Consider the following 27,285-nt stretch of genomic DNA (forward strand, 5'->3'; position numbering starts at 1 on the left):
GGTCAGGAGTTCGAGACCAGCCAGGCCAACATGGCAAAACTCTGTTGCTACTAGAAATACAAAAATTAGCCAAGCGTGGTGGTAGGCACCTGTAATCCCAGCTACTCGGGAGGCTGAGGCAGGAGAATCACCTGAACCTGGGAGGCAGAGGTTGCAAGTGAGCTGAGATCATGCCACTGCACTCCAGCCTGGCTGACAAAGGCGAAACTTCATCTTAAAAAAAGAAAAATTATTCATAAAATCTCTCTCATAAGAAAAAAAAAACATTTAATCACTGCTTTATATGTCGGGAAACAGATATAGAGAAAAATTAAATGCTTTACTCCAGGTTATCATGGGTGTACAATACTAAGAAAGTGATGCTTTTAGAACTTCAGAATGCATGGCCAAGGTGACTCCTAAATAAGTTCAGACTTCAAAAAGTTACAAAACAAGTCATCACAATTACTTTTTTGTTTAAAAGAGGGTCTCACTCTGTTAGCCCAGGCTGGAGTGCAGTAGCACAATCATGGCTCACTGCAGCCTCCACCTCCTAGGCTCAAACGAGCCTCCTGCCTTAGCTGCCTGAGTGGCTGAGACTACAGGTGCATGTCACTCCACCGGCTAATTTCTCTTTATTTTTAGTAGAGATGAGGTCTCACTATTTTGCCCAGGCTGGTCTTGAACCTGTGTAGGCTCAAGCAATCCTCCCACCTTAGTCTTCCAAAGTGCTCTGATTACAGGTGTGAGCCATGTGCCTGGCCACAATTATTATCTTATTACCCAAATAATCTCTCATTACTTGTAGAAAATAAAGTAACAAGTAGAAAGGGTTACAGCAGAAATTACAGATGATAGATTTTCTATATGTTTGCAAAATATTAATTATTGAATACTTTTCTATTCCAGTTGCAGATTAAAAGTCAGTGTCAGGACCACCTTTTTTCCCCCAAAGGTGTGTGAAAAATTGTAAGTTTTTCTATTTTATCTATTAAAAAAAACAACACTCAGAGGGGAACTTTTCTCAATCCATTTTGAACTTTATATGTGAGAGTTCATAAAAATTAACAATTGACAGTGGCACACACAGTAGCTCTAGCATTAGATTGACAATAAACTCTACAGTTTACCTCTTCACAGAATTTATCACTTTTTTAAAATAAAAATTTTGAGTCAGATATCTTCTAAGTTCTGTCATATCACAACAGGATTAGGGCTCTTTTGCCAGTGCATGTGCCTATAACTAATTTCCCTCTCCTGAGGCAGAGAGGACCCTTCTCCACTTTATATATAGCCTCTTTCACTTCCAAGGACAGTCAGCCTGGCCTACTCTGGATCCAGGAGGGAACAATGGAGGCTGCCTGGAAGGATCTGCCCCAAGTGTGGATTAAATGCCCAGGAACAAACTCAGCTCCCAGCTGGAGAAAAGCCACCTGGGAGGACACAGTCACCCGGAAATGTAGAGACAGGCAAGCTAGTTTAGAAATACCATCAGTGTGAGAGAGGGAAGAAAAAAGCCAGGAGTGGTTCTCAACTTTGTGGATTCCTGGTACATTTTCAAATACTGAAATTTTTGACTAAGGGACTTTTCTTGAAAGTGTATTTGCACAAGACTGAGAAAATATGCATTTTCCATACTGAAGAATGAGCAGTATGCTCAAGAGCCACAGGTGCTAGAGTTAAAAGGCAGCACAACACCAAGAAATCAGCTCTCCTTGCTAGCTCTGCCGGATATGATGCCACTCAACTAGGTCACTCCTCAGCCCTGGGGAGCTGCTTTTGAATAGAATTGTTTCCTGCCAGGCCTGGATTTCTATTATGCTCAGGAGGTGGCTTTCCTACCTTGCAGTAAACACTTGATCTTTCGTAGGTGCCAGGCTGAAGTTAAGCCTATCTCTTATTGCAGGAAACTGTACCCCACTCTTATTCCCACTCTTATTCACAGTGGTACTTGGAACAGCCAGCATAATATGACTAAGGAAGTCTTGTGAAAACACAACACTTTGATCACAATTTAAGGCTAAAATTTAAGGTATCACCAGTACGACAGCTAAAGAAGGGAACAGAAAAAAGTACAGCTTCTGTTGCTAAATCTGCGGGCACAGACAGGCCACCACCAGAGTCTCCTACGGAAAGAAGCAGAAGTAACACCACACTGGAGAAGGACTTTATTTCCAGGGCAAGAGGGTGATTAGGAAACACTGACAAGAGCAACACAGAATCCAAAGAACTAAAAAGACTGAGTTCCTAGTCATGTTTCTAAGAAAGGAGTTTGAATAACTAAGGAGAAAAGGACAAGCCAAATTATTAACTGAAAGGTTACTGCTAGACTGATAAATTGTAAATGCTGAATTGCTTCATCTTGCTTGCTCTGGAGTCAGAATTGGTTCCAGAGACTGAAATGTGGCTGAGCTAGGAAGCGGGAATAAAGAGCCCAGGGGTGGGAGCGGGAGGGTCTGTCAAGGCTGGAATCCATGGAGAGCCTAAAGCCTGCTTTAACCCAGTCAGGGAGAATGACTAAGAGTAGAAACTAGGTTCAAGAAATCATGAGTCATTCTTAAAAGAAACCAACATCAGTGTCAGTAACTTCCCTGGGAACTTGGAACATGTGCCTGCACAAATATTTTGCAATCTAATATCCTGCGCCAACACTGAACTCCTTCATTTGGATAGGTCACTCTAGTTTTTCCGTTCTCAGAGCTCTTTCAGTTACCAAATGAGGCTAACAATATCTGTTTATAATATTTTTACCAGTTTAAAAAAAAATCAGAGAAAAGGTGACCTTTTGGAGAAATAAATTATTACATGTGAACTCTTTATACACTGGGAGAGTCTGCAAACAGTTCCCTCTGAACCAATGTCACACTCATTGGTAAACTCATCAGTGGAACAATCCTCAGAATGAATGTGCAGTTCACTTTCACAATCACAGCAGCAATTAAAATCCGAATTTCTCTACAATGAGATAGAAGTGAATTTTCCTCACACATTCACTTCCAACTTAAGAAAACATTTGCTAATTTCCTATAATAGGCAAGGCATTATGTGAGCTGCTTAAAGAGATTACAAAAATAAGAACAAAAGCTACTTGACTTTAAAGTAAAAACAGAATTAGAAGGTTAAGGATTGTTAGTCTGCTACCTATCAGAAATGTAATACTTCAAGGTTTCATTCAAAATGCTTTTTCCAGATATTCTTATAGTTCCAATACACTTGATTACTACTGATACCTATAACATGGATGAATCCCCAGATATATTGTGCTAAGTGAAGCCAGGCACAAAAGACTGCATTCTACATGATTTCCTTAGAACAAACTTCAAGAATGGGCAGAATCAGTTTATGGAGAAAGTCTTTAAGTGTTTGCAGGGACCACGGGGAGGGAGGTTGACATGAAAGGGGTACGAGGGTGCTGGAAGTGTCCTCCATCTCTTGTTTTCGGTGGTGATTATACAACTGTCATAAATTAAACTGATCAGTTAACTACATTTTACTGTATGTAAGATATGCTTTTACAATGTTAACCAAAAATATCACTAGACTAAATAAGCAGTACTAGGAATAGAGGGTTCAGCCAAGAACATGGCAAAAGACAATGGTACTATTTCTTATACTTGATCTCAATGGCATTTATATAGAAAATATTCCCAACTTGGAAGGAATTGGAGTAATCAGATATAACCATTTAATAATACAGGCATATTACCTGCTAGATTTCAGTCATGTATGAAAGATCCTTACATAAAAAAATAAGTAAGACTGTTTAACAGCAAATGAAAACAGAATTTGCATTCACTTCTTCTTGCCCTATGAACTGAAAACAAAGCAAGCTTTAATTTGCATTTTCCTTATCACAAGGGTGCTTTGGCTATTCACAGGGAAGGAATTAACCAGTGTGACTCTCTAATATTAGGATTTTTCAAGGGTAACAAATCTTGAGAGAAGCATATCAGACTCATTGGTAGGTATTTTCCAAATTCTACAAATTCTGATTCAAGCCCTAGGTGTTTGTGACTCTCAACCGAAGTCATGTTAAACTCTTCCTCCAGACAGGAATGAGTCACATCCCTCAGCCAGCAGAGCAGGAAGTCTGGAAAGCCATTTCCAGCTGAGAATCCAGAGACCTGCTCCCTCTCTTTCCTCCTCCTTTGAAAACTCTGGGAAGTTACACAGAATTGCTGAGGTCTAAGCTTTCCATGGCTTCTCCTTTAGCATAAGGAAGGAAGATAATTGTGCTAAACTGAAATGCAAAGAAAGAATGAAGGGAACTGTGGTGACTAAGTTTTGTTGCCTTCCAACCCAGGGCTATTACTTCAGCAAGGAACAAAGGGGCATCAGAACCACTAGCAACAGTACTACGTTGCAAGGTACATTAATGGCTGTAGAAATCAATATAAACAAAACCTCTGCATGGTGAATTCCCTGAGTACAGCTGGACTTGTGAGCCTGAAAGCATTTGTGGTGTTTTACACATTAATCTAACGTACATCTTGAGCCTTCTCATAGACCTGTTTTGTAAAGAGCTGATAATCTAGGGCCATGTTATTTTTAGAATGATAAGAATAACAGGTGCACTTGTCAGCCATCTCCCAGTGAGAGCCCATCCCCTTGAACTAGTTATGGATACGCCCAAGTTCTGTTCTCAGCTATCCTGGTTCAGTCTCTTTTTTTAAATCTTTAAATAGAATCTGCTGGTATGCTGTCAGTATGTCTGTCTTCCCTGCAAGGCTGCCTACTTTGAGAGAAGGGGCCACTTCAGTCTTGTTTGTTGCTCCCTTTCTAGTACCTAGCACAATACCTGGCACTCAGAAGGTGCTGAACAGATATCTGGTAAATGAATGCATTTCTGTGTAGATTTTTAGTTTTTATTTTATCACTTATTAGAATATAAGCTCCAGTGAAAATGGGATCTATTTGCTTCCTTATCTCTACACCTTAAATATGCCACATGTATTTACTGAATTGGTAAAGATTGTGAGTGAGACAAGATAAATCCAGGGCTCTAAGCTAAATGAAATCCCTATGCACATGACTTTTTCAAAAGTAGTGGGTCTGACTCACGAAGTTGACTCATTGCTAGCAAATTACAGTCAGCTTTCAGATGATTTTTTTTTCTTTGTCAAATAATTTAGTCAAGATAGTGATTGAACTTTTCAAAATAAGTATTTTGAAGTATAAAACAGTATAAAAAAATTTACTGTGGCCACTAGCCACAGTAAAGGCAACTGTAACTCTCAGGAAAACCATGATTACCCGAAGGCTAAAAAGCCTTTTGCTGTGTTTGCTTACCCTTAGAGCAGATAAAAGGCCTGTTTGGAAATGTTCGTGTCTCCTCTATGATTTGTAGGCTGTGATATGCCTGTTATAGAAGCATGTACCCAGTGGGCAGTAAGTACCATTTAAATTTAAATGGAGGCAGAAAATATGAAATGGTCTGGCAATCTTCAGATAGAGTACAGTGTGAAATCTAGTGGACAGTAAGAATTGCAATTCTAAATGCAGTAAGATGAAATTTTGCCTTTCATACAAAAAGTAACTCCTATGAAAGGCTTAAATATAAAGCAAATAATCTTAAACTCTGCTTTATTTGGGGATAAAAACAGACTTCTTCCTTTCATTTCGCTCTCACCCATCCAAATGAAATGGAATGTCTAAACTTTTCTTAGGTCTGATAATGCTGACGGGGGCCTGCCAGTGTTTAAATTCTAACATTGGGTTATAGGTTGAGTCACTCCCAACTTTCAAGCATACAAAATGACAAGCATTAACTCCTGTATCTATTTTGCCAATTAAATAGGGATTATTTTTTTTTTTATATTAGTAAATTCAAAATGACTCAAACTACCAGGATAATAATTTGTGTGTTCTTTTTTCCTGTCATTATACTCATCTAACAAGTTATATTTGACATCGAACTCTAACAATACTCAATGAATACAAATTCTAGTCTTGTAAGAAAATTAAACATTTTAGAATTTTTTCCTTCTTTTTTGAGACAGAGTCTTGTTTTGTGACCCAGGCTGGAGAGCAGTGGTGTAATCTTGGCTCACTGCAACCTCCACCTCCTGGGCTCAAGCAGTCCTCCCACCTCAATTCCCCGAGTAACTGGGACTACAGGCATGCACCGTCACTCTTGGCTAATTTTTGTATGTTTTTGTTTTGCCATGTTGCCCAGGCTGGTCTTGAGCTCCTGTGGGACTACAGGTGTAAGCTAAGCCACCGCACCCAGCCTAGAATTTTTCCTTTTAAAATAACCATTGAAATAAGTAAAAACTACAAATATTCCTTTATTAAAAATTCACATGATCAATATTAAGAACACTACTCTTTAGACCTTAATACAAGACACTTTAAAATATTAAATTTGCTAAATTAAGAAATGCTCTTATTTCTTAGATATTTTCTTTAGTAGAAAGACTATCAAAATGTCATCTGATATTCCATTACGAACCTTACCTTTCATATTAAAATTATATAGTCAAAACAATACAATTCTGTGGTGATATGCATCTACTGGAAAATGCAATTTTATTTAAATGACCTCACTTATATTTCTCTGCTTTACAATGACTGTGCAAGAAACCATCCTTCATATTTTATATATATTGATTACAATCCAGTAGAGTATCAGTACCTGTTCTGTATTATCCCTACATTTTTCTGATATGGAAACCAAGGCCCCAAAGTTATAAGAAGCTGCTCAAGACCAGGTTATTTTCAGTCATGTCACGTAGCTCTTCAATAATCAATACCTTTCATTCATTTATCCATTCATGCAACAAAAACTTACTGATTGCCTACTATGCATCAGGCACTAAGCTGCTCACTGAGGTGAAAGTTTTCCTCAAGATACTCCCAGTTTAATGAAAAAGACAAAAAGTGGCAACGAGCTGTATGAGTAGAAAGAACAGCCTTGAGAGAAAGGCAAAATCTCTAATAAAAAACAAAAGAGGTAAGCCTGGGTTAAGACTTAGGTAAAACCAGCTACCCATAATGTTGATAACATTACCTTATAACGATGGAAGGCTTTTAGTGTATCAGGCACCATCATCCTGCAAAGTCAGATTTTTAAATGGCATTCTTCATTTGATAAAACCATTTCGTATGAAGTAGGTTTTTTTTTTTTTTTTTTTTTAAATAAAGAGACCAGGGGAGAGTGCGAACGCAGTCTCCACTACCACAAATTATGCAGTTGAGTTTCCCACATTTGGGGAAATTGCAGGGGTCAGCACATCCGGAGGGCAATGGATAAGCCTCGCCCTGGGAACACCACCTTTGTGATCATGGAATTTCCCCTGCCAGGTGAGTATATGAAGTAGGTTCTAATATTAGTTCCATCTTACAGAGGAGGGGAAAGTTGTGTTGATCATTCAGGGTCACATGGCTGATGAACGTCTAGGCCAGAATTTGAACTCACATCAGTCTAAAAGTAAAGTTTAAGTAGTAGCAAGTCTCCATCTCTGTGCAGAGCCACGCTAAGCCGTCTGATGAAAATAATAAGACAGAGGTAGAATTTAAAAACAAATAAACATCAAAATAAAACTGAGGAGAGTGACAGGCAGTCCAAGAATAAGGAAAAAAGCTGACATGGGAACATTAAAAGGATCACTGGTCAGCATGGAGGCCCACTTCTTCCTCACCATAGCCTCGCCACAGTACAACAGGGTACTTGTCCACATCCTTGGCCAAATTAAGGTGAGGCTATCTATATCTGTAACAGATGGCATATAATCTTTTACCACAGAGAAGAGTATCCCTTTCTTTTAATCTCCAGAGTAAGTACTTATAATCTAATTTGGGTTTTCACCTTCAAATCCCAAACCCTGAGAAAGATCACCTTCACCTCATCTCTAACACCCACACTTAGCTGGGGGGTTGCGGAGGAGGGTGGATCTGCTCCAGCACATGGCCTGGTCTCTCCTCCCCTCCAGATCTAAGTGGCTATAGATTCCCACAGCATTACCATAGTCCTGAGAGTGTGCAGGGATATCAGGGTGGCTGAGAAGTTCCTCTCTCAGAGACCCAAGATAATCTCCAATTTTACAAGATTCTTAGAGAAATGAGGGACGGAAACTGATGCTGTCTGTATACACAATGACTGAAAATTACCAAGGTGGAAAGTGAGTGGGAAGGATGAAGAGGTCAACAGGTTTTAAACATGAGGTCAAGATCCTTCTCGGCAGCTGCTGCCTGAGTGCCCTGCCTCCACCAGACACTGCTCTCCCACTACCCAACAGTGAGCTCTGAAAGATTCCTCCTTATTTCCACATCTCCATTCCTAAGAACGGAATTATGTAGAACTCTAACCACTGAGAATCTCACCATTAATCTTCCTCTCCTGTGTTCTCCTGTGATATTCTAAAGACTCAAATTATAATAAATGCTAGTAACTTCTTAAATGTTTCCTTCCACACTTTTTGTGCACACAACTATACAATGACACAAAAAAAGAAGCATGCATACTTTAATTAGAACTGCTTGGGCAGGTGCAGTCGCTCACACCTGTAACCCCAGAACTTTGAGAGCCTGAGGTGGGAGGATTGCTTGAGCTCAAGAGTTTGGGACCAGCTGGGCAACATAGTGAGACTAATCTCTAACAAGCAAGCAAACAAAAAGGCAGGCCTGGTGGTGCATGCCTGTGGTCCTAGCTACTAAGGAGGCTGAGGTAAGAGGATCACTTGCACCTGGGAGTCTATGCTACAGTGAGCCATGATCGTGCCACTGCACTTCAGCCCTGGCAACAGAAAGAGACCATGTCTTAAAAAAACAAAAACAAAACCTGGGAGAATAGGATAGGCCACAGGGACCACTGATGAAACTATAATCCCTACATTTGTGAGCCATTTATTGGTAGCCACTATGTTTCAGCTCCTAGGATCTTTTGCTAAGATTTCCTGAAAGGGGCTCCCCCTGAAATCGGTTTCCTAGAATCAGGAGAATATTGTCAGTCTGCCCAAAGATCTGTAAGAGGAAAAAACACAAACATAATAATTCTCTCTTTGCTGTTTGCAGAAACCACATGCTATTCTTCAACCACCTTTATCTTTAAATGCATGCGTCTGCAGCACAGCCACTGTCATGATTACCCTTAGCCTGACACATTTGCTGAGCAGTTCCTACAGGCATAATATCATTATTGAGCAGCTCCTACATGCATAACATGATACAGAGCCACAAAAATAGACAGCCATGTTTGAGGGAAAAAGACTTAGTGAGCAGAAGAATAGCAGTTTCCATGACTGCTTTTTCTTTAAAAAAAAAAAAAAAAAAGAATATATTATAGGGTGATAATATAATTGCCACTCATAAGTGTCTAAGTGAAAGGGTCCCTGCCCAGTTCCATGCATACCACCTTGCATCCTCTCAGCAACCACACAAGACTGAAGATACAGGCTCAGAGAGGCTGAGAAGCTTGCCTCTTGCAATCAATTTTAGGGGATGTGGCACAAGGTGCTAGGTGACCGTAAACTGAGGTCATGTGAACATAAGACTTCCTCTTCGCTCCTTACTGCTCTACATCAACAGTAGCTAATTACCTTTAAGAGCTCATCTTTCTTCCTTACAATTTTACTTTTCTTTCTTCCTAAGCAGCATTTAAGATTAGTAAACTTTTTTTTTTACTATGGGTACCACTTTGGGAGGTCAAGGTGGATGGATCACTTGAGGTCAGGAGTTCCAGACCAGCCTGGCCAACATGATGAAACCTTGATTCTACGAACAATACAAAAAATTAGCAGAGCATAGTGGTGTGCACCTGTAATTCCAGTTACTCGGGTGGCTGAGGCAGGAGAATAGCTTAAACCCGGGAAGCAGAGGTTGCAGTGAGCTGAGATCATACCACTCCACTCCAGCCTGGGCAACAGAGCAAGACTCTGTCTTCAAAAAAAAAAAGGAAAGAAAATGATTTTTGTTAATTTTTTAAAGAAAGAATATGTTATGTTTTATGCAATTTAGGCATTCATAGCTTGTTTAATAAAATGAAACAATGTCATTACTTTAAATCATAATATAAATTATAATAAAACTTTTTAAATAATAAGGATCTGATTGAGTTTCATATGCAAAGAAAATGTATCATTTTTTAGAATTTAGTGGGAAATATGTTTTTCTTAAAAATTTAGTACAAATCAGGAAAAAAAGAAGCATGTGTAAGACTGTGTCTATGTGATATCATAGAAAACTTTAGCCATCATTTTCTGTGCAAAGCCGAAGATTATTTTTCAAACCTCTAGATAATCGTCTAGAGAAATCATGAAAAATTCAATCATAAACAAAATCTTAGTTTAGATAAAACAAGCTTTGAAAACAAGCCTGTAATTTGCATAATTGTACTCTGTAAAATAACATCTATTTGCATGCCTTTGACCTAAGGCTAAAGTTCTGCCAAAGTTATAATAAATATTAGAAAAGAGAACTTTAAGTGCCAATGTCCCCCCGCCTTTTTTTTTCCATTTCAAGTATTTGTATTTAAAAATAAAGTGGGAAATAAAATTCCAAAATCCTATTATGAAAGCATTAAATATAGAAGCAACATCTAGACTTCACAAAAGAATATATTTTCTTTCATTTGTACTTCTGGCTGCCGAATAACTTACTGCAGCAAGATCTTTCCATTAGTATTCAAACATGTAGCCAGGGCAATAATAATTACTATGGCAGAGAAAGTTGCCTATTAACCCTTCAACTTGTCTTCGATGCAAGCATTCCATCTGATGTGTTTTGGCTGAACAGTATTTGAATTGCTCTTTGGTCCATGTCCAAAATATTCTATTACTGACATACTCATCTAGTATTCTTCAAACTGTCTGCTTTTGGGGACGGATGCTAATTAATTTTAATTGCAATGCCCAAAAGACAAAACTAAAGAAAAAGAAAAAAAAAGTAATGTCATAAGACAATCACTTAGCTGAATAAAATTCCCTCAATCTGTATCTTTATATATGATTTACCAAACAGTAAAGTAGTACACTTCCTTGGCTAAAGATAATTGGAAATATTTTCTGTTCTCAAATTGACCACTCTTGCACAGACCCAGCCCTGAATGCATTATAATCAGGCAGCTTAAATCATATGGCATGCAAAGCTTCCATTATAATCTAAAAACGTCCCAAAACATATGTTTTGTTGAGCATCTACTATGTGAAAAACATTATGATAGTCAGGCTGTGAGATACAAAGATGAATAAGAGAAATATTCCTTCAGGATGAGTGTTTTTGGTTAAGAGGTATAGCTAAAATACAAAACACAAACCAAGTAAAGCATAACAAAAGAAAACCTAAAGGATTAGAGTGGAAACTTATTAAAATATAAAATTTTAATCACTTGGTACAGATAGCACTAAGAGAGCAATACCATCCTTGAATTTAAGGCCAAATTGTGAGTTTTTGGTTTTTTTTTTTGCCTCACTCTGTTGTCCAGGCTGGAGTGCAGTAGTACAATGACAGCTCACTGGAGCCTCGACCTCCTGGGTTCAATCGAATCTTCCACTTCAGCCTCCCAAGCTGGCACCACAAGCATGTGCCATGTCCAACTTATTTTTGCAGTTTTTGTAGAGACAGGATCTTGGTATGTTGCCCAGGCTGGTCTTGAACTCTTTGGCTCAAGCAATCCTCCCACCTTGCCTCCCAAAGTGCTGAGATAACAGGTATGAGCTATCATGTGGGGTTCTTAATACTTTATAATCTCCCTTCAAGAATATCAGAATTAAAATCATATATGACTGATGGAAGTCTTCACAAGAGCATATGGTCTAAATTTATAGGTTTCTAAAAGAAAAAAATAATAAATGTAGAGCAATCAACATATGTGACTGCTGCATACTCTTGAGAAAAGAGGAGTGTATACAGCTAAAATACAAAATACAATTTAAGTAAGAGGAACTCTTACTCTTTTAGAGCTGTGTTTGTCTCAGATCCAAATATTTTAAAAGGATACTGGAGAACCTTTTGGAAAGCAATTATTTGACTTGAAAGAATGTGCAAGACATATCATGTCTGTGGATTTGAAACCAAAAATAACAAAAGGTTTATAAAAAAGAAGCAAGACTATTTTAAATGAATGAGAGGTTGTTATGTTGCTCAGGTTGGCCTTGAACACATACCTCACCTCCTCAAGCACCAGGACAACTGGCGTGAGCCACAACGGCCCCAGCAAGACTATTCTAAAAGAGACTTTGAAGACAGTTTGCTTTGTTTTTTAGCTGTCATATCCTTGATAGAGGGGACATATACACACACATATGTATATACAATGTATACACATGTATGTGTGTGTGTATATATGTATGATATGTATATAACATGATCCCTTTGCCATAGTGAATAAGACCAGGGTAGTTTCAAGGTTTAATTTCTGAGAAATCATCGTGCCTTTAGGAACACTCAAGATGTTTTGTTGTCCTAGCCCCATGCCCTCACCTGTCTTCTCATCTCTCCAGGGCAGCTGGCTCCACTGCTGCCCCAGTAAAGCTGTCCTGGATTCCCCTAAGCAAGGTCACATGCTTTCTCCTTGGTATCACCACTGAACCTGGTACAGATCTTGGTTACAGTTATTAATCACAAGTTACCGAAATTATCTGTTCACGTTTCCTTTCTAGATAGTGAGGTACTGGAGGACAGGGACCTGGAACCTAGCAGAGTGCCTGGTGAAATACATACACTCAGCATATTTAGAACAGATAACTGAGGGTATTTCAAAGTGCCACAGAAGAAAATTCTACCAGGGCCGTAAGACCACTAGGGCATTATGTTAATCAAATTATTTAAAAGAATAAATCATCCATTCTTTCTGTAATTATTTGCTTGGCTCCTACCACCAGCTTAAAACACAAAGCACACAAGATACCAACCTTCAGGGAACTTACATTTTAGAGGAGAATGAGAAAGAGACACAACTCTTAAAAATTATAACAATGGAATATGTACAACATTTACAATATTTTGCATGATCTCTAGAAAACTCAAATAACCTAGGCCATTCACTAGGAAATTTAAACTCTAGTTGCAGGAAAAATAAATGCAAAGATAATGAACAACAAAGACAAAATACAGGATGAATGCTAACTGCATGGAACAAAAAATAACTGAGAATTCACTGTGGGCACTCTGGGCTAGGAGGATCATTAACAACTTTCTGGTTTTGTGACAGACTTGGAAGGGGAGGGAGTCTGTGAGTAGAAAAACACCAAGTGTTTTTTCTGTTCTCTCACTCAATACTCAACACAGGAGAGTTCTGACCACACGTGCAAAGATTTCTCCCCAGAACAAACAAGCAATACATCTGCAATGGATACCAGCTGGGTATCCTCCAACTGACTTATGACACTATTTACCTGGAGATGTTATCAGATCCCACAGTTAAGGGTTCAGTCCCACAAGGCTGCCCCCCACTACTTCTAATGCCAATCACAAGCCCCAGGTCATTTTACCTGTGCTTCTGATGGACTATTTACAAATTGGGGTTCCCACAGCCCCCTCCTTGGTTCCAATTTGCCAGAGTGTCTTGGAGAACTCAAGGAAACACTTCCGTTTACCGGTTTCTTATAAAATATAAAGATGAAGAGATGCATAGAGTGAGGAATAGGGGAAGGGGCACAGAGTTTTCACGCGCTCTCAGGGCAATCCACCTCTAGGTACCTCCACTGTTCAGCTATCCAGAAACTCCCTGAACCAGTTCTCTTGAACCTTTATGGAGACTTCATTGAATAGTTATGATTGAACCATGTTGAAAAGTGACTGGACAAAAAGCGTATTATTTAATGCTAATAGAGTGAATAGGGAAACCTAGCAAGGCCTGTCAAACCTAGCAAGATGTTCAGATTACTCTGGCATCTCTATGCAGCATTCCTTTTTCCAGGGTATGGGGCAGAACCCCTTCTGAAATGGGGTCTTATGGCCTACATTCAGACAAGGTAGATGGGAGAATTTCTTTATGGGCAGTTCTCACACAGAAAGGCGATGAAAGATTAGAGTATATTTTTAGTTTCTAAAATTTGAGCGACAAAGGTAAAAATAGGGCAGAAGGTCAGAGATGGAGATTCTGTTTTCTAAGGCCTGTTTCTGAGGCCTAAAGCACCCCAACATTATAGCAAGAGTCACAGGAGTTACAAGCCAGGAACCATGGACAAAAACATATGTGTCATAATATCACAGGGAGCCACTGAAAAAAAGAAGGTGAGGCTGAAATTACTAAGAAGGGGAATGGTCTGAGACAATGGTCAGAGAGGAAAATTGTAAGACTTGCTGGAATAATAGAAAATTCTCTCCTCCTGCCACCATCATCCTAGGCTCCTCTCTGCTTGCTGAAAACAATCAGCAGCTGAGACCCTACAGATGCTGTTTCATAAAGCTCTCAGACCCATTCTTCTCTATTCCCATGACTGCTACAGGCATTTCTGACCCCAACTACTGGAAAGGCTTAGCTCTACTGTCTCCCTTCCCAACCAACTTTAGAACGTGCTAAAATGGAGATCTTTCTAAAAGCAAATCCAATACTATCACTCTTCATTAAAATCCTTCAGGAGCTCCAAATCACATATAGGGTAAAATCCAAAATACTTAAAGTGTATGGAGGATCCTTCATGGCATAGCCTCTCTCCCTTACAGGCAACTATTTGGAACTCCAGACTCTCCTCCAGCCATTTTAGCACTACATTTGCCTAGTCTTTCAGCATCTGAACCAAAGATCTCTTCTGTGAAGCTCTCTCCCATTCTCTCCCTTTGGTTTTGTATGTACCTTTTATTGCAAATGTCTGTCTGAATGATGCAGAGAAATCCAAACTCAGTTTCTCCTTCTGTACTCTTAACACAATAAAGAATACGTTTATAACCAGATGTGGGAAAGCTTCTCCCCACATGACAAGCAAGCAGTCTTTCAGCAATGGACACCAGCTGGGTGTCCTCTAAATCAAGTTAAATTGAATACTATTCACCTGCAGAAAGCCTCAGAGTTCACGGATTGAGGACTCAGTCCTACAAGGCTGCCCCCTTGTAGGGGCAATCACATAACCCAGGTTGTTTTGCCTGGATTTCTGACCCACTGAGGGTCACAACAACATCCTCTTTGGATTCCATTAATTTGCCCGGGCAGCTCAGAGAATTTTTGTGTTTTTATGGAGGCTTTATTATATAGGCATGATTGATTAAATCATTGGCCACTGGTGATCAAATTAACCTTCAGCCTGGCTCTTCCGGCTCCAGTTTGGGAAATGGGGCTGGAAGTCCAAACCTTTAATCCTGCCTTGGTCTTACCAGCCCCCATCAGGAAGCTAGGGGCTACCAGCCATCTGTCAACTTAATAGCATACAAAAAGACACTTACCACTTTGAATATTCCAAAAGTTTTAGAAATTGAGTGCCAAGAAACTGGAAGAATACTTTATGTACTTCACAATATCATAGTCCGGTTCTAAGGAACTTTTCTCCTGAAAGACACAGGTATGTCTTACTCATTTTTAGTGTCCCAACACGTGCCCCAGCAGCTAATCCTGAAACTAGCACAGAAGGATTGCTCAATCAATGTTTATGAAGGAAGACTGGGGCTAGTATCAGATTTACAGGTGATTAAACCTGCAGTAGGTAATAAGGGAATAGAGGTAGGTATGGGAAGGTAAAGTCTATGTAAAAATGTGACAGTTGTAAAGGGAGCCAATAGCTGGACCATATGTCTCAAAGGCCATGACCATGTCCTCTGTCTACCCCCTCAATGACATGACCATTAGTGATGGGGATCAGAGAGTAAACTACCATAAACAGACTAGGAACTCAAAGCAACCAACTAACCATCCACAAACAAAACCTTTTTATCTGAACCATCTGAGTAGTCCCTGTTAGCTTCTGGAACCACTTTTTCCCCTTCAGCAAAGCTTGACCAAAGAGAACAGAATGCAAGAAACAAAATAAAGCAGCATGCTAATCTGATTCTGCATTCTGGCTATAAAAGCTGTTCCTATCGCTTTCTACACTAACAGGAAGAGATGCTGAATTTAATTCACTAATTAGTGGGGGAAGGAAGGGGCGAAAAGCAGCCGAGCACACTCTTTTACACACTTGGCAAGGTAGCACACAACCCGCCTTCCAGGGGCTTGCAGCAACATGATCTCCACCAGCGCAACAGGGGCTTCAAACCACAAATTTCCCACCACTACTGCCTGAATGTGACTTCAATGGTTGGTTGGTGGCGTTGTTTTAGAAATAAGTGGCCTATTGCAAAAATGGTCTAATGCCAACAGGTTGCCACACCAGCAAACCTTTGGAAATAATTTCTGCCGGCCATGACTTAAATAAACAAAAAAATGACACCCATAGTGAGATATACAATTCTTAATTCTCCAGATCAGTTCATTCTAAACTAGGAGGCAACACTGACACAAAGTACTGAACAGCTGAACACGGTGGCTCACACCTGTAATCCCAGCACTTCGGAACTCCTAGGTAGAAGGATCACTTAACCTCAGGAGTTTGAAACTAGTCTGGGCAACAGTGAGACTGCGTCTCTACTAAAAGAAAAAAGAAAATTAGCCAGGTGTGTTGTCACAGGCCTGTGGTCCCAGCTACTCGAGACGTTGAGGTTAGGGAATTGGTTGAGCCTGGGAGGTCAAGGCTGCAGTGAGCCGTGACTGTGCCACGGCACTCCTACCTGAGAGACAGAGAAAGACCCTGTCTCTAAATGAATAAATAAAAACACAGTGTTTCAAAAGTAAGCAGGAATCTACTGTTTAAAAGTCCCTAAATCCCAGCTACTAGAGGGTACATTTCCACATATGTACATAAAGCATCTCTATGATATAATCAGGGACCACATCCAGTTAGAAAGTTATTTTTTGTTTTGTTTTGTTTTTTGGTCTCCCGCAAATGGGGCCATTACAATGTCAGATGGTTTACCCAGGAACTCATGTCAAAATAATTCTCCTGTTCCTAAAGCTTTCTACACTAACAGGAAGAGATGCTGAATTTAATTTACTAATTAAATTAGCTGGGTACAGTGGCTCACACCTGTAATCCCAGAGCTTTAGGAAGTCAAGGCAAGAGGATTGCTATAGGCCAAGAGTTCAAGGCTTCAGTGAGCTAAGATCTTGCCACTGTATTCCAGCCTGAGTGACAGAGCAAGACCCCGTCTCTAAAATAATAATTCTCCCACTCTAATTGTAAAGGTAATATTAATAGAGGGATTTCACAGAAATCTTCAGTACACAAGTAGGTTTCAAACTATTATACAACTACGGACAGTGACAATCAAGTACTAGGAGAAATATATTAGTCAATAGCGTTAACACAGACCTGCATTGCGAAACTAAAGGCAGAGGTTAAAATTATCTTCATTTCACCCGTCTCCTCTCCCACAGTTGGAAATAATAATTATTTTGTAAAAGACGGTGCACCACTATCAACCTACTACTGGTAATCTTTAAAGTCTTACTCTTTTGTAAAGGCATAAACTTAACATGGGCACAGTTAAATATTTTCTGATATAAAATCACTGCAATCCACATTAAATTTGATTTCCAAAAAAGCAATCAACTAGGTGGACACGGTGGTGCCAGAAGTCCCAGCTACTTGGGAGGCTGATGTGGGAGGATCACTTGAGCCCAGGAGGTCGAGGCTGCAGTGAGCCATGATTGAATCACTGCACTATAGCCTAAGTGACAGAATGAGACCTTGTCTCCAAAAAGAAAGAAAGAAAAGAAGAAAAAAAGAAAAAGAAAGAAAGAAAGAAAGAGAAAATAAATCACATTAATAGATACTGGGGTTAGAATATCAACATACCTTTTCATTCACTGAAAGAAAAAAAATTGCCAAGCCCTGTTTAAATGGTACCTATTGTTTGACATAAAACATATTGAGATGACCCCTATAGTAAAAGCCCCAGAGCACCTCAGGGAGAGTGGGAAATGCCCTACTAATATGAACAGTAAAGTATTAATATTAGTAGTTTCTAGAGGATGGGGAAGAGTAACTTTTTCTTAAATATATCTACACTGTTTGACTTGACAAAACTAGCATGAATGACATCTGCCATTAAAAATAAAAAGAGCTTATTGCCACACACTTAAATAGGTAAACACAGGCTAGACCAAATTACTTTATAAACTGAGATTTATTGCTGGAACAGTAAAACAAATAAAGCTCAGAGCCTCTTGCTTACTTCAGTTTCCATTTGAGCTTCTGCCTTCATTTATTTACAATACTCATTATAAACACTGCACCTCACCATAAGAGACAAGAATACTTTCCTGGGAAACAGACCGCGCCAATTTTATTGTAACGTTTTAAACTTCGCTCCTATGATTTATGTTTTATGCAATCATCAGGTACTACTTAACCTTGCTAAACAGTAGTAACAACCACTGTGACCCAGTAGTAAGAGTATTAATCTGCACTGGTCTTACAAGTCCGAAAACCTGGGTTTCAAAGGGTGAGAAGCTGGGCAGACCAACCTGTGCGCTTCCGTTTTCTCTCCTATAAAAGCTACTACTATTTGCTCCCCCCTTAAGAATGAATATCTAGTAAATTGCTCTTAAATGAATGAATGAAAGGTGAAACTAAACCATGGAGTGTAATCTCCTTTATTGGATTTGTCCCTGGACAACCAAGAAGTTACCAAATTCTTTTGATCTAAATGATTCGTGCCTAAAATGTGACAGAAATAAAAACCACACCCAACTCCTAAAATTATGTTACTTTTAAAGTTGTTAAAGAACAACAAAGCTTTAGAACATCAGCAGGATCTGTTCTGTTTTAAAATTGATTTGGCATCCAGGAGACTAAGCCGAGTCGCCACAACAGACTGACATGGTAATTTAATTACAGTCTTCTGGAGGGACATTATGCCATCATCCCCGCCCCCCACCCCCCACCCCACAGTGTTCTCTTTAGGGACCTGATTTTCTCACTGGTCCTCCCATTCCTTTCCCCTTCCTCACTCCTCCCACCCCTTTGGTTTGCCTTTTTCTTTCTGTTTCTCTTAAAACAGCTATCCCTCAGTACGGCTTGTCACTTCCATGCATTTTTAGCTTTAACTAGAAATGGGGCACTCCAGATTTGCTCCCCAATACCCAAGGACCCTCAGGACTCGTGGGAAATGCCCTGCGGTCCACCCTGCCTGGGGGATTCCTCCTTTCATCACTGCCCCGGCGGGCTCCGCAGATGGGAAAGGGTTCTCAGCGCGCGCCTAGCGACCACAAATCACTACCCCAGGCCGCCGCCCCCGGCCTCAACCCTCCCGGAGCCTTTGGTCTGCTTTTACGAGGATTCAGGTGGGTCACACCCGGTCCTCCAAACGCGGGCCCGCTCCTAGGACCCCGCTCTGGGGCTCGCCCCCGTGCCCAGGCTCCTCGGCAGCGCTAGCATTGTGGGAAGCTGGGAAGTGACCCCAAAGTTGCTTCTGAGTGCAGACTTTAGCACGGGAAGGCGTCCCGCTGCTGCCAGACTTCTCGGGGGTGGAATCCCCCGCCCTTCCGGAGCCTGTCCTCCCGGCCACCACGCGCCCCGCGCCTCCGCCCCCGCCGGGGCCGCACCCGGGCCTGAGTGTGCAACCAGCCGGGGACAGCAGGCTTCCTCCCCAGCCCAGAGAGGCCGAGGGTCCCGGCCAACCTCCCCTGCGGTGAGCGTAGCGCCCCGCGCAGTCCCCGAACTTCTTCCCGTGCTGGTTCGGGCTCTCGGGTGGAGACGCTAGGACCCTTCGCTCACCGATATCCCCATCGTCGTCGTCCTCCTCTTCCTCCATTTGTAGCAATACGTTCCTGCTCATCTTTTTCATGTCTCTCCCTCAGAAGGCGGCTCCGAACTTGGCACGAAGTTGGGGGCTCCCAGGTTCCGGAACAGCGCGGCTCTCCCAAGGGTCGAGTCGGGGACCGCGGGGCGCGTGTAGCTCGGGCTCAGGGTCCGCTCTGCCCAGCCCACGTCTGGAAAAGCCGAGCCCAGACGCCCGCCGACCCGAGCCCAGAGCAGGAGGAAACCTCTCGACTGCCGAGCGGGGCCCGGAGACTGAGCATGCCCAGTGCGACCGCCGCGGCTCGCTGCGGAATGGTTGAACTTCCCCGGTTTTATGAGGCGCGCAGAAGGAAGTCGGCGGGCGAGAATGGAGAGGGAGTAGTCCCGTCCTGCGCGCGGGGGAATAGCTGGAGTACGAGGCGGGAACACGCGAGGGCGGGAGTGAACGGGGTTCCCCAAACATTGATCCCCAGCAGGGCAGCTTTTCGTTCCAAGGTCGTCCGTGGACACACACTGCGGTTTGCTTTGTTTTAACCTCATGCTGGAGAGGGGGGAAATGCCGCTACAGCACAGCTGCACCACCCTGGTAGGCGAGCTCTTTTGAATGGCGTTTAAAGGCGACGTGGAGCTAATAATAGGGGATGTTAAATTACTCTAACTCCGAAGTGGGGAAAGTGGAATCTGTAGGGGTAGGGTAAGACCACGGGTAAGTGGGGGTGGGAGGAGAGGCAAAACTCTTACAGAACAAGCAAAAGAAGAAGGGGCGGGACGGATGGGGGTGGGGGGGTGGAGAAAATTTTCTAAATAGGCGTGTGCACAAAGGCAGGAGGATTTCCGCATACACTGAGGTCGCGGATAGTGGAGAAGCGCCCCCTACCCTGCCCGCAGGAGCACACAGGGAGTGGTCGGAAGATAACCGCTGAAGCGTGCAGCCTATTAGTCCTCTGTGTCAAAGAGGCAGAAGAAGCTGAAGGCCACTAGACTTAGATGTAAACTCTTCTAAAGCAATGTGGAAAGCTATAATAAGGGAAAAGAAATTAGTGAAATAAAATAAGGCAGAGAGTTTTTATTTTTATTTTTAATGCTTTCCTGGAAACCAAAGGGACCGATAGGACAAATACCAAGGGATTTAGTACTTTAAAGACGCTTGGAGTTGTTTGAACGGCAGGTTTTGGGGATCGTGTGTTTAAAAACTTTTTCCAAAAAAAAGCATTCACGTTGGTCAATTTTTACTTCTCAAAAGGACTAGAAGGTATATTTGAAATCTTGGTTATATGTGTTATTGTCTACTACTCATTGAAATTTTTTATATTTTTTTCCACTGAAGTGCTAGGGTTATTGTAATAACGCTAAATCTATTGTGCATTTTTTTTCTTCCATATACTTTTTTTGAGACAGTCTCTCTTGCTCTGTTGCCCAGATGGGAGTTCAGTAACTAGAACTACAAGTGGAGCATACAACCACGTGGGGCTAATTCTTAAAATTTTTATAGAGATGGGGGTCTCACTATGTTGCCCAGGCTGGTTTCGAACTCCTGACCTCCAGCAATCCTTACTACGTGGGGCTAATTCTTAAATTTTTTGTAGAGATGGGGTCTATGTTGCCCAGGCTGGTTTTGAACTCTTGGCCTCCAGCAATCCTTACACCTCAGCTCCTTATTTTTAATGTTTTCTATGAAAGAAAGAAATCATTGAGACCAATCTAAGTGGGAAGATAGCAATGAATATATACATTAAAAGACATGATGAAATTGCTTTTAAGAAAGTATCTGTGGGCTGGGTGCAGTGGCTCATGCCTGTAATCCCAACACTCTGGGAGGCCCAGGCAGGTGGATCACAAGGTCAGATCGAGACTGTCCTGGCCAACATGGTGAAACCCCATTTGTAAAAATACAAAAAATTAGCTAGGCATAGTGGCCCACACCTGCAGTCCCAGCTACTCGGGAGGCTGAGGCAGGAGAATGGGTTGAACCCCGCAGGCGGAGTTGCAGTGAGCCAAGATCATGCCACTACACTCCAGCCTGGTGACAGAGCAAGACTCTGTCTCAAAAAAAAAATCTCTGGACAGTGTTTGAGAGGGAAGAAGAAAGAAAATATCTGGGAAACACTATCCTTGCTACTGAAGGTACCTTTTTGAATAAAGAGAATTGTTTTCAGTAAAAGAGACAATACAGTACTCTGAAAATAGGAGAAAAAAAAAAAAAACGATGGGAGAAGAAAGAAGATGAGAAGAGATTGTTTTCTTTTACTGAAGTTTCTCACCTGAGCTTGTGAGACTCACTAAAAGTAGAAACTTCAAAAGTGTTTTGGTTATATGATCAGTTTTTACAATTCTCATATAACAAATTTTTTCATAGTACTTTTTATGTGCTAGGAAAAGTTTTATGTGTTTTACAGGCATCCAGTCATTTAATCCACATAACAACCCTAGAGAGATTGTTATCCCCTTCTTCAGGTATGAAGCAACTTGAGCAGCTTGTCCAAAATCACACAGGGAGTAAATAGCAGAGCCAGGATTGAAACCCGAACAGCTTGTTTTAGAATCTGTGCTCATACCCACTTCATAAACCACCTCCAGAGACTCCCAATCCATTTTTTTTTCAGATCACTTTTTTCCCCACCAATTCTAAATTCAAAGTCTCATCAACTTCCTGCCATAGTTTTTTCACCAAATGTTCTCATTTTTATGTACTAAAACTTTGCTCAAAGTTACTTTGTAGTTAGAAAATTATTGTAGTTGGTTTTTCAACAAGTTTCAATTAGTCATTTAGAATTCTTCACAGATTTTAAGAGTTTACATTTTTGCTTGATAAATGTTGCAGAGGAATATTGTTGGCCTTATATGTAAAGGTAGCTGTTGCTAGAAGGGAATGAATTGCTAACTTAGGTTAACTATGAGTCTATTACTAGTAAATTCCATTCTTTCCTCTAATCCATTTTATTTCCTACAACTTCTCTTGCACATTTTTTTTCAATTGAGTAATATATGCATCAAAAATAGCCAAGATAATAGGCCTGTGTAAGAGCCACACTCTTATCCCTGAAGAATTAGCATCCATACAAAATAATTTGTGAAATAAAATGTTCTTAATATATAGCCAGGTTATTTGTATTTGCAACAGGGATCACAGAACCATTATTTTCTCATTCATTTGTCATTAACTACAGCTTTTGGCCACCAGGATATTCTTTCTCTGCCCATCCTGTAAATGTTGTTGCTTTTCTAGCTTCAGGTCTTAGGCCTCTTTTCTTCTCATCTTTCCCTATAGAACTCATTCAGTCCTATAACTTTACTATCTAGTCCAGGCAGGGACAGTTTCATGGGCATTCAAACAGTGTATTCGCACAGAGTCCTACAGTCTTATGGGCCTAATGCTTGGGATTTAAATATTCTGTGGTTAATGCCCATGAATGATAGACTGAATAAACAAAATGTGGTACATATACACCATGGAATACTATGCAGCCACAAAAAGGAATAAGATCAAGTCCTTTGCAAGGACATGGATGGAGCTGGAAGCCATTATCTTCAGCAAACTAACACAGGAACAGAAAACCAAACACCACATGTTCTCATAAGTGGGAGCTAAACAATGAGAACACATCAACACAGGAAGGGGAACAACGCACACTGGGGCCTGTGGTTGGGGGGTGCAGGGGGAGAGCATCAGGATAAATAGCTAATGCATATGGGGCTTAATACATAGGTGATGGGTTGATAGGTGCACGATGGCACATGTTTACCTATGTAACAAACCTGCATATCATACACATGTATCCTGGAACTTAAAATAATTTTTTAAAAAAGGTTCTGTGGTTGCCATCCTGAAATTCCTTTTTTTTTTTCCTTCTTTCACTTTTATTTTAGGTTCTGGGGGTACATGTGCTGTTTTGTTATGGGTAAATTGTGTGTTGCTGAGGTTTGGTGAATGAATGATCCTGTCACCTAGGGTAGTGAGCGTAGTACCCGATAGGTAGCCTTTCAACCTACCACTCTCCCAACAGTCTCCAGTGTCTGTTGTTCCATCTTTGTATCCATATGTATTCAATGTTCAGCTCTCACATATAAGAAGGAACCTACAGTATTTGGTTTTCTGTCCCTGCATTAATCTGCTTAGGACAATGGCCTCCAGCTGCATCCATGTTACTGGAAAGGACATGATTGGTTCTTTCCTATGGCTGCATGGTATTTCTGAGTTCTCTGAAAAATCCCCAAACTGCTTTTAACAGTGGCTGAACTAATTTACATTCCCACCAGCAGTGTATTAAGTATTGCCTTTTCTCCACAACCTCGACAAAGTCTGTTGTTTTAGACTTTTTAGTAATGGGCATTCTGACTGGTATGAGATGGTATCTCATTGTGATTTTTTTTTTTTTTTTTAGACAGAGTTTCGCTCTTGTTTACCCAGGCTGGAGTGCAATGGCGCGATCTCGGCTCACTGCAACATCCGCCTCCTAGGTTCTGGCAATTCTGCCTCAGCCTCCTGAGTAGCTGGGATTACAGGCACGCACCACTATGCCCAGCTAATTTTTTGTATTTTTAGTAGAGATAGGTTTCACCATGTTGACCAGGATGGTCTCGATATCTTGACCTCATGATCCACCCACCTCGACCTCCCAAAGTGCTGGGATTACAGGCGTGAGCCACCGCGCCCAGCCTCATTGTGATTTTGATTTGCATTTCTCTAATGATTAGTGATAATGAGCATTTTTTTTCATATATTTGTTGTCCATTTGTATGTCTGCTTTCGAGAAGTGTTCATTAGCTTTGCGCAGTGGCAGTATCGTAGCCAATGAGTTTATCCAAGGCGCGATTATTGCTAATTGAAAACTTTTACCGATACCCCACCGTGAGGACTTGCAATATAGTTGCCATTGGCAATTTTTGACAGTCTCTATGGAGACTGGAAGAAAAGAGAGAGAGAGAGAGAGAGAGAGGGAGAGGTGTTCGTTGATGTCCTTTTCCTATGTTTTCATGGGATTCTTTTTTGTTTATTGAATTAAGTTCCTTACAGATTCTAGTTATTAGACCTTTGTTGGATACATTCTCCCATTCTGTAAATTGTCTATATACTCTGTTGATAGTTTCTTTTGCCATGCCAAAGCTCTCTCCTAGGTCCCACTTGACTTGTCAGTTTTTATATTTGTTGCCATTGCTTTCTGGGACTTAGTCATAAATACATTGTCAAGACAGTGTCCGGAATGGCACTTTCTAGGTTTTCTCCCAGGGTTTGTATTGCTTTAGGTCTTACATTTAAGTCTTGAATCTATCTTGAGTTAACTTTTGTATGTGTTGAAAAAAAGAGGTCCAGTTTCAACTTTCTGCATATGACTAGGCTGTTATCCCAGAACCATTTATTGAAAAGGGAGCCCTTTCCTCATTGCTCTTGTTCACTTTGTCAAAGATCAGGTGGTTGTAGGTATCTGGCTTCATTTTTGGGTTCTCTACCCTATTCCATTGGTCTATGTGTCTGTTTTTATACAGTACCCTGCTATTTTGGTTACTGTAGCCTTTGCTTTGAAGTTGGGTACTGTGATGTTCCTTGTTCTTCGCTACATCTTTGCTATTTTATTTTATTTTATTTTACTTTATTTTTTTGAGATGGAGTCTTGCTCTGTCACTGAGGCTGGAGTGTAGTGGCCTGATCTCAGCTCACTGCAACCTCTGCCTCCTAGGTTTAAGTGATTCTCCTGCCTCAGCCTCCCAAGTAGCTGGGACTACAGGTGCACGCCACAATGCCCAGCGAATTTTTGTATTTTTAGTAAAGACAGTATTTCACCATGTTGGCTAGGCTGGTCTCAAACTCCTGACCTCAAGCAATCCACCCACCTTGGCCTACCAAAGTGCTGGGATTACAGGTGTGAGCCACCATACCCAGCCCAGTTTTGTTATTTTTGCTTAGGATTGCTTTGGTGATTCAGGCTCTTTTTGGTTTCATATGAATTTTAGAATGCTTTTTTCTAATTCTGTGAAAAATAACTGGTAGATTGACAGGAATAGGATTTAATGTGTAAATTGCTTTGAGCAGTATGGCCATTTTAACAATATTGATTATTTCGATCCATGAGCATGGAATGCTTTTCCTTTATTTTGTGTCATCTCTGATTTCTTGCTGCAGTGTTTTGTAATTCTCATTGCAGAAATCTTTTACCTCCTTGGTAAGCTGTATTCCTTGGTATTGTATACTTTTTGTGGTTACTGTAAATAGGATTCCTTTCTCTCTTTTTTTGTTGTTGTTCCCTTTCCTTCCTTCCTTTCTTTCCTTTCTCTCTCTCTCTCTCTCTCTCTCTCTCTCTCTCTCTCTCTCTCTCCTCTCTCTCTCTCTCTCTCAGATGGGGTCTCATTGTGCCACCCAGGCTGGAGTGCAGTGACACAATCACAGTTCACTGCAGCCTTGACCTCCCAGGCTCAAGCCTTCCTCCTGTCTCAGCCTCCCAAGTAGCCAGGACTACAAACATATGCCACCATGCTTTGGTAATATTTGTTTTATTTTTCTAAAAGACACTGTCTGCCTGTGTTGCCCAGGCTGGTTTTGAACTTCTGGGCTCAAGAGATTCTCCTGCCTCAGCCTCCCAAAATGCTGGGATTACAGGCTTGAGTCATGTGCCCAGCCGGGATTGTGTTCTTGATTTGGCTCTCAGGTTGGGTGTTATTAGTATATAGAAATGCTGCTGGGTTTTGTACATTGATTTTGTATACTGAAACTTTCCTAAAGTCATTTATCATCAGTTCTAGGATCCTTCTGGCAGAGTCTATGGGGTTTTCTAGGTAAAGAATCATGTCATCTACAAAGAAAAAAAGTAGTTTCACTCTCTCTCTTGCCAATTAGATGCCTTTTATCTTTTATTTTTTTCTCTTGCCTGATTGCTCTAGCTAGGACTTTCAGTACTATGTTGAATAGGAGCAGTAAGATTGGGCATCTTTGTCTTATTCTGGTTTTCAACAGGAATGCATCCAGCTTTTCCGCTGTTTAGTATGATGTTGGCTCTGAGTTTGTCATATAAGGCTCTTATTATTTTGAGATGTGTTCCTTTGATATGTAATTCATTGGAATGTTGAATTTTATTGAATACCTTTTCTGCATCTATTGAGATGATCATGTGGTTTTGTTTTTAATTCTGTTTGTGTGGTTAATCTCATTTATTGATTTGTGTTTGTTGAACCAACCTTGCATCCCAGGAATATAGCCAATTTGATCATGGTAAATTTACTTTTTTTTTTTTTTTTGAGATGGAGTCTTGCTCTGTTGCCAGACTGGAATGCAGCGGTGCTATCTCACTCACTATCAGCATCTGCCTCCTGGGTTCCAGCAATTCTCCTGCTTCAGCCTCCCGAGTAGCTGGGACTACAGGCGCTCACCACCACACCCAGCTAATTTTTGTATTTTTAGTAAAGATGGAATTTCACCATGTTGGCCAGGATAGTCTCTATCTCTTGACCTCGGAATCTGACTTTCACGGCCTCCCAAAATGCTGGGATTATGGGAGTGAGCGATGTGCCCACCTGGTAAATTAACTTTTTAATGTGCTACTGGATTTAAGCACGACTGGTTTTTAAGATCTACTTGTCAGAGAATTCAATCTCATGGTGCTTCTTA

The 27,285-nt window shown here is 40.9% G+C and overlaps 2 protein-coding genes and 2 non-coding genes across 10 annotated transcripts in view; 2 read left to right on the forward strand and 2 right to left on the reverse strand.

Moving 5' to 3' along the window:
* Window positions 1–19,942, reverse strand: part of ANO6 (anoctamin 6) — a 209,952-nt gene extending 190,010 nt beyond the window's left edge. For 2 of the 6 annotated variants that reach the window (XM_078338862.1, XM_078338861.1), the window contains exons 1-2: window positions 19,665–19,787; window positions 9,734–9,855 (exon numbers count right to left, since the gene is read on the reverse strand). In XM_078338862.1, the coding sequence (XP_078194988.1) occupies window positions 9,734–9,815 (82 nt within the window). In that variant the 5' untranslated portion in view covers window positions 9,816–9,855; window positions 19,665–19,787. Of the gene's footprint in view, window positions 1–9,733; window positions 9,856–19,664 lie in introns of all 6 variants that reach the window. The other 4 variants (XM_002807084.7, XM_009003603.5, XM_054238149.2 and 1 more) reach the window with 3 other exon arrangements.
* LOC118144740 (U1 spliceosomal RNA) lies at window positions 7,130–7,289 on the reverse strand. Its single transcript, XR_004729478.1, has one exon. It is a non-coding gene; the product is annotated as a U1 spliceosomal RNA (small nuclear RNA).
* Window positions 19,696–27,285, forward strand: part of LOC100405754 (large ribosomal subunit protein uL23-like) — a 42,307-nt gene continuing 34,717 nt past the window's right edge. The window contains exon 1 of one of the 2 annotated variants that reach the window (XM_035255754.3): window positions 19,696–20,100. In XM_035255754.3, coding sequence (XP_035111645.1) covers window positions 19,968–20,100 — 133 coding nt within the window. In that variant the 5' untranslated portion in view covers window positions 19,696–19,967. Of the gene's footprint in view, window positions 20,101–20,134; window positions 20,275–27,285 lie in introns of those variants that run through there. The other variant, XR_013522696.1, reaches the window with a different exon arrangement.
* LOC118144526 (U4 spliceosomal RNA) lies at window positions 24,452–24,591 on the forward strand. Its single transcript, XR_004729300.3, has one exon. It is a non-coding gene; the product is annotated as a U4 spliceosomal RNA (small nuclear RNA).

This window comes from Callithrix jacchus, chromosome 9, assembly GCF_049354715.1.
Source record: "Callithrix jacchus isolate 240 chromosome 9, calJac240_pri, whole genome shotgun sequence".
Lineage (NCBI taxonomy): Eukaryota > Metazoa > Chordata > Mammalia > Primates > Cebidae > Callithrix > Callithrix jacchus.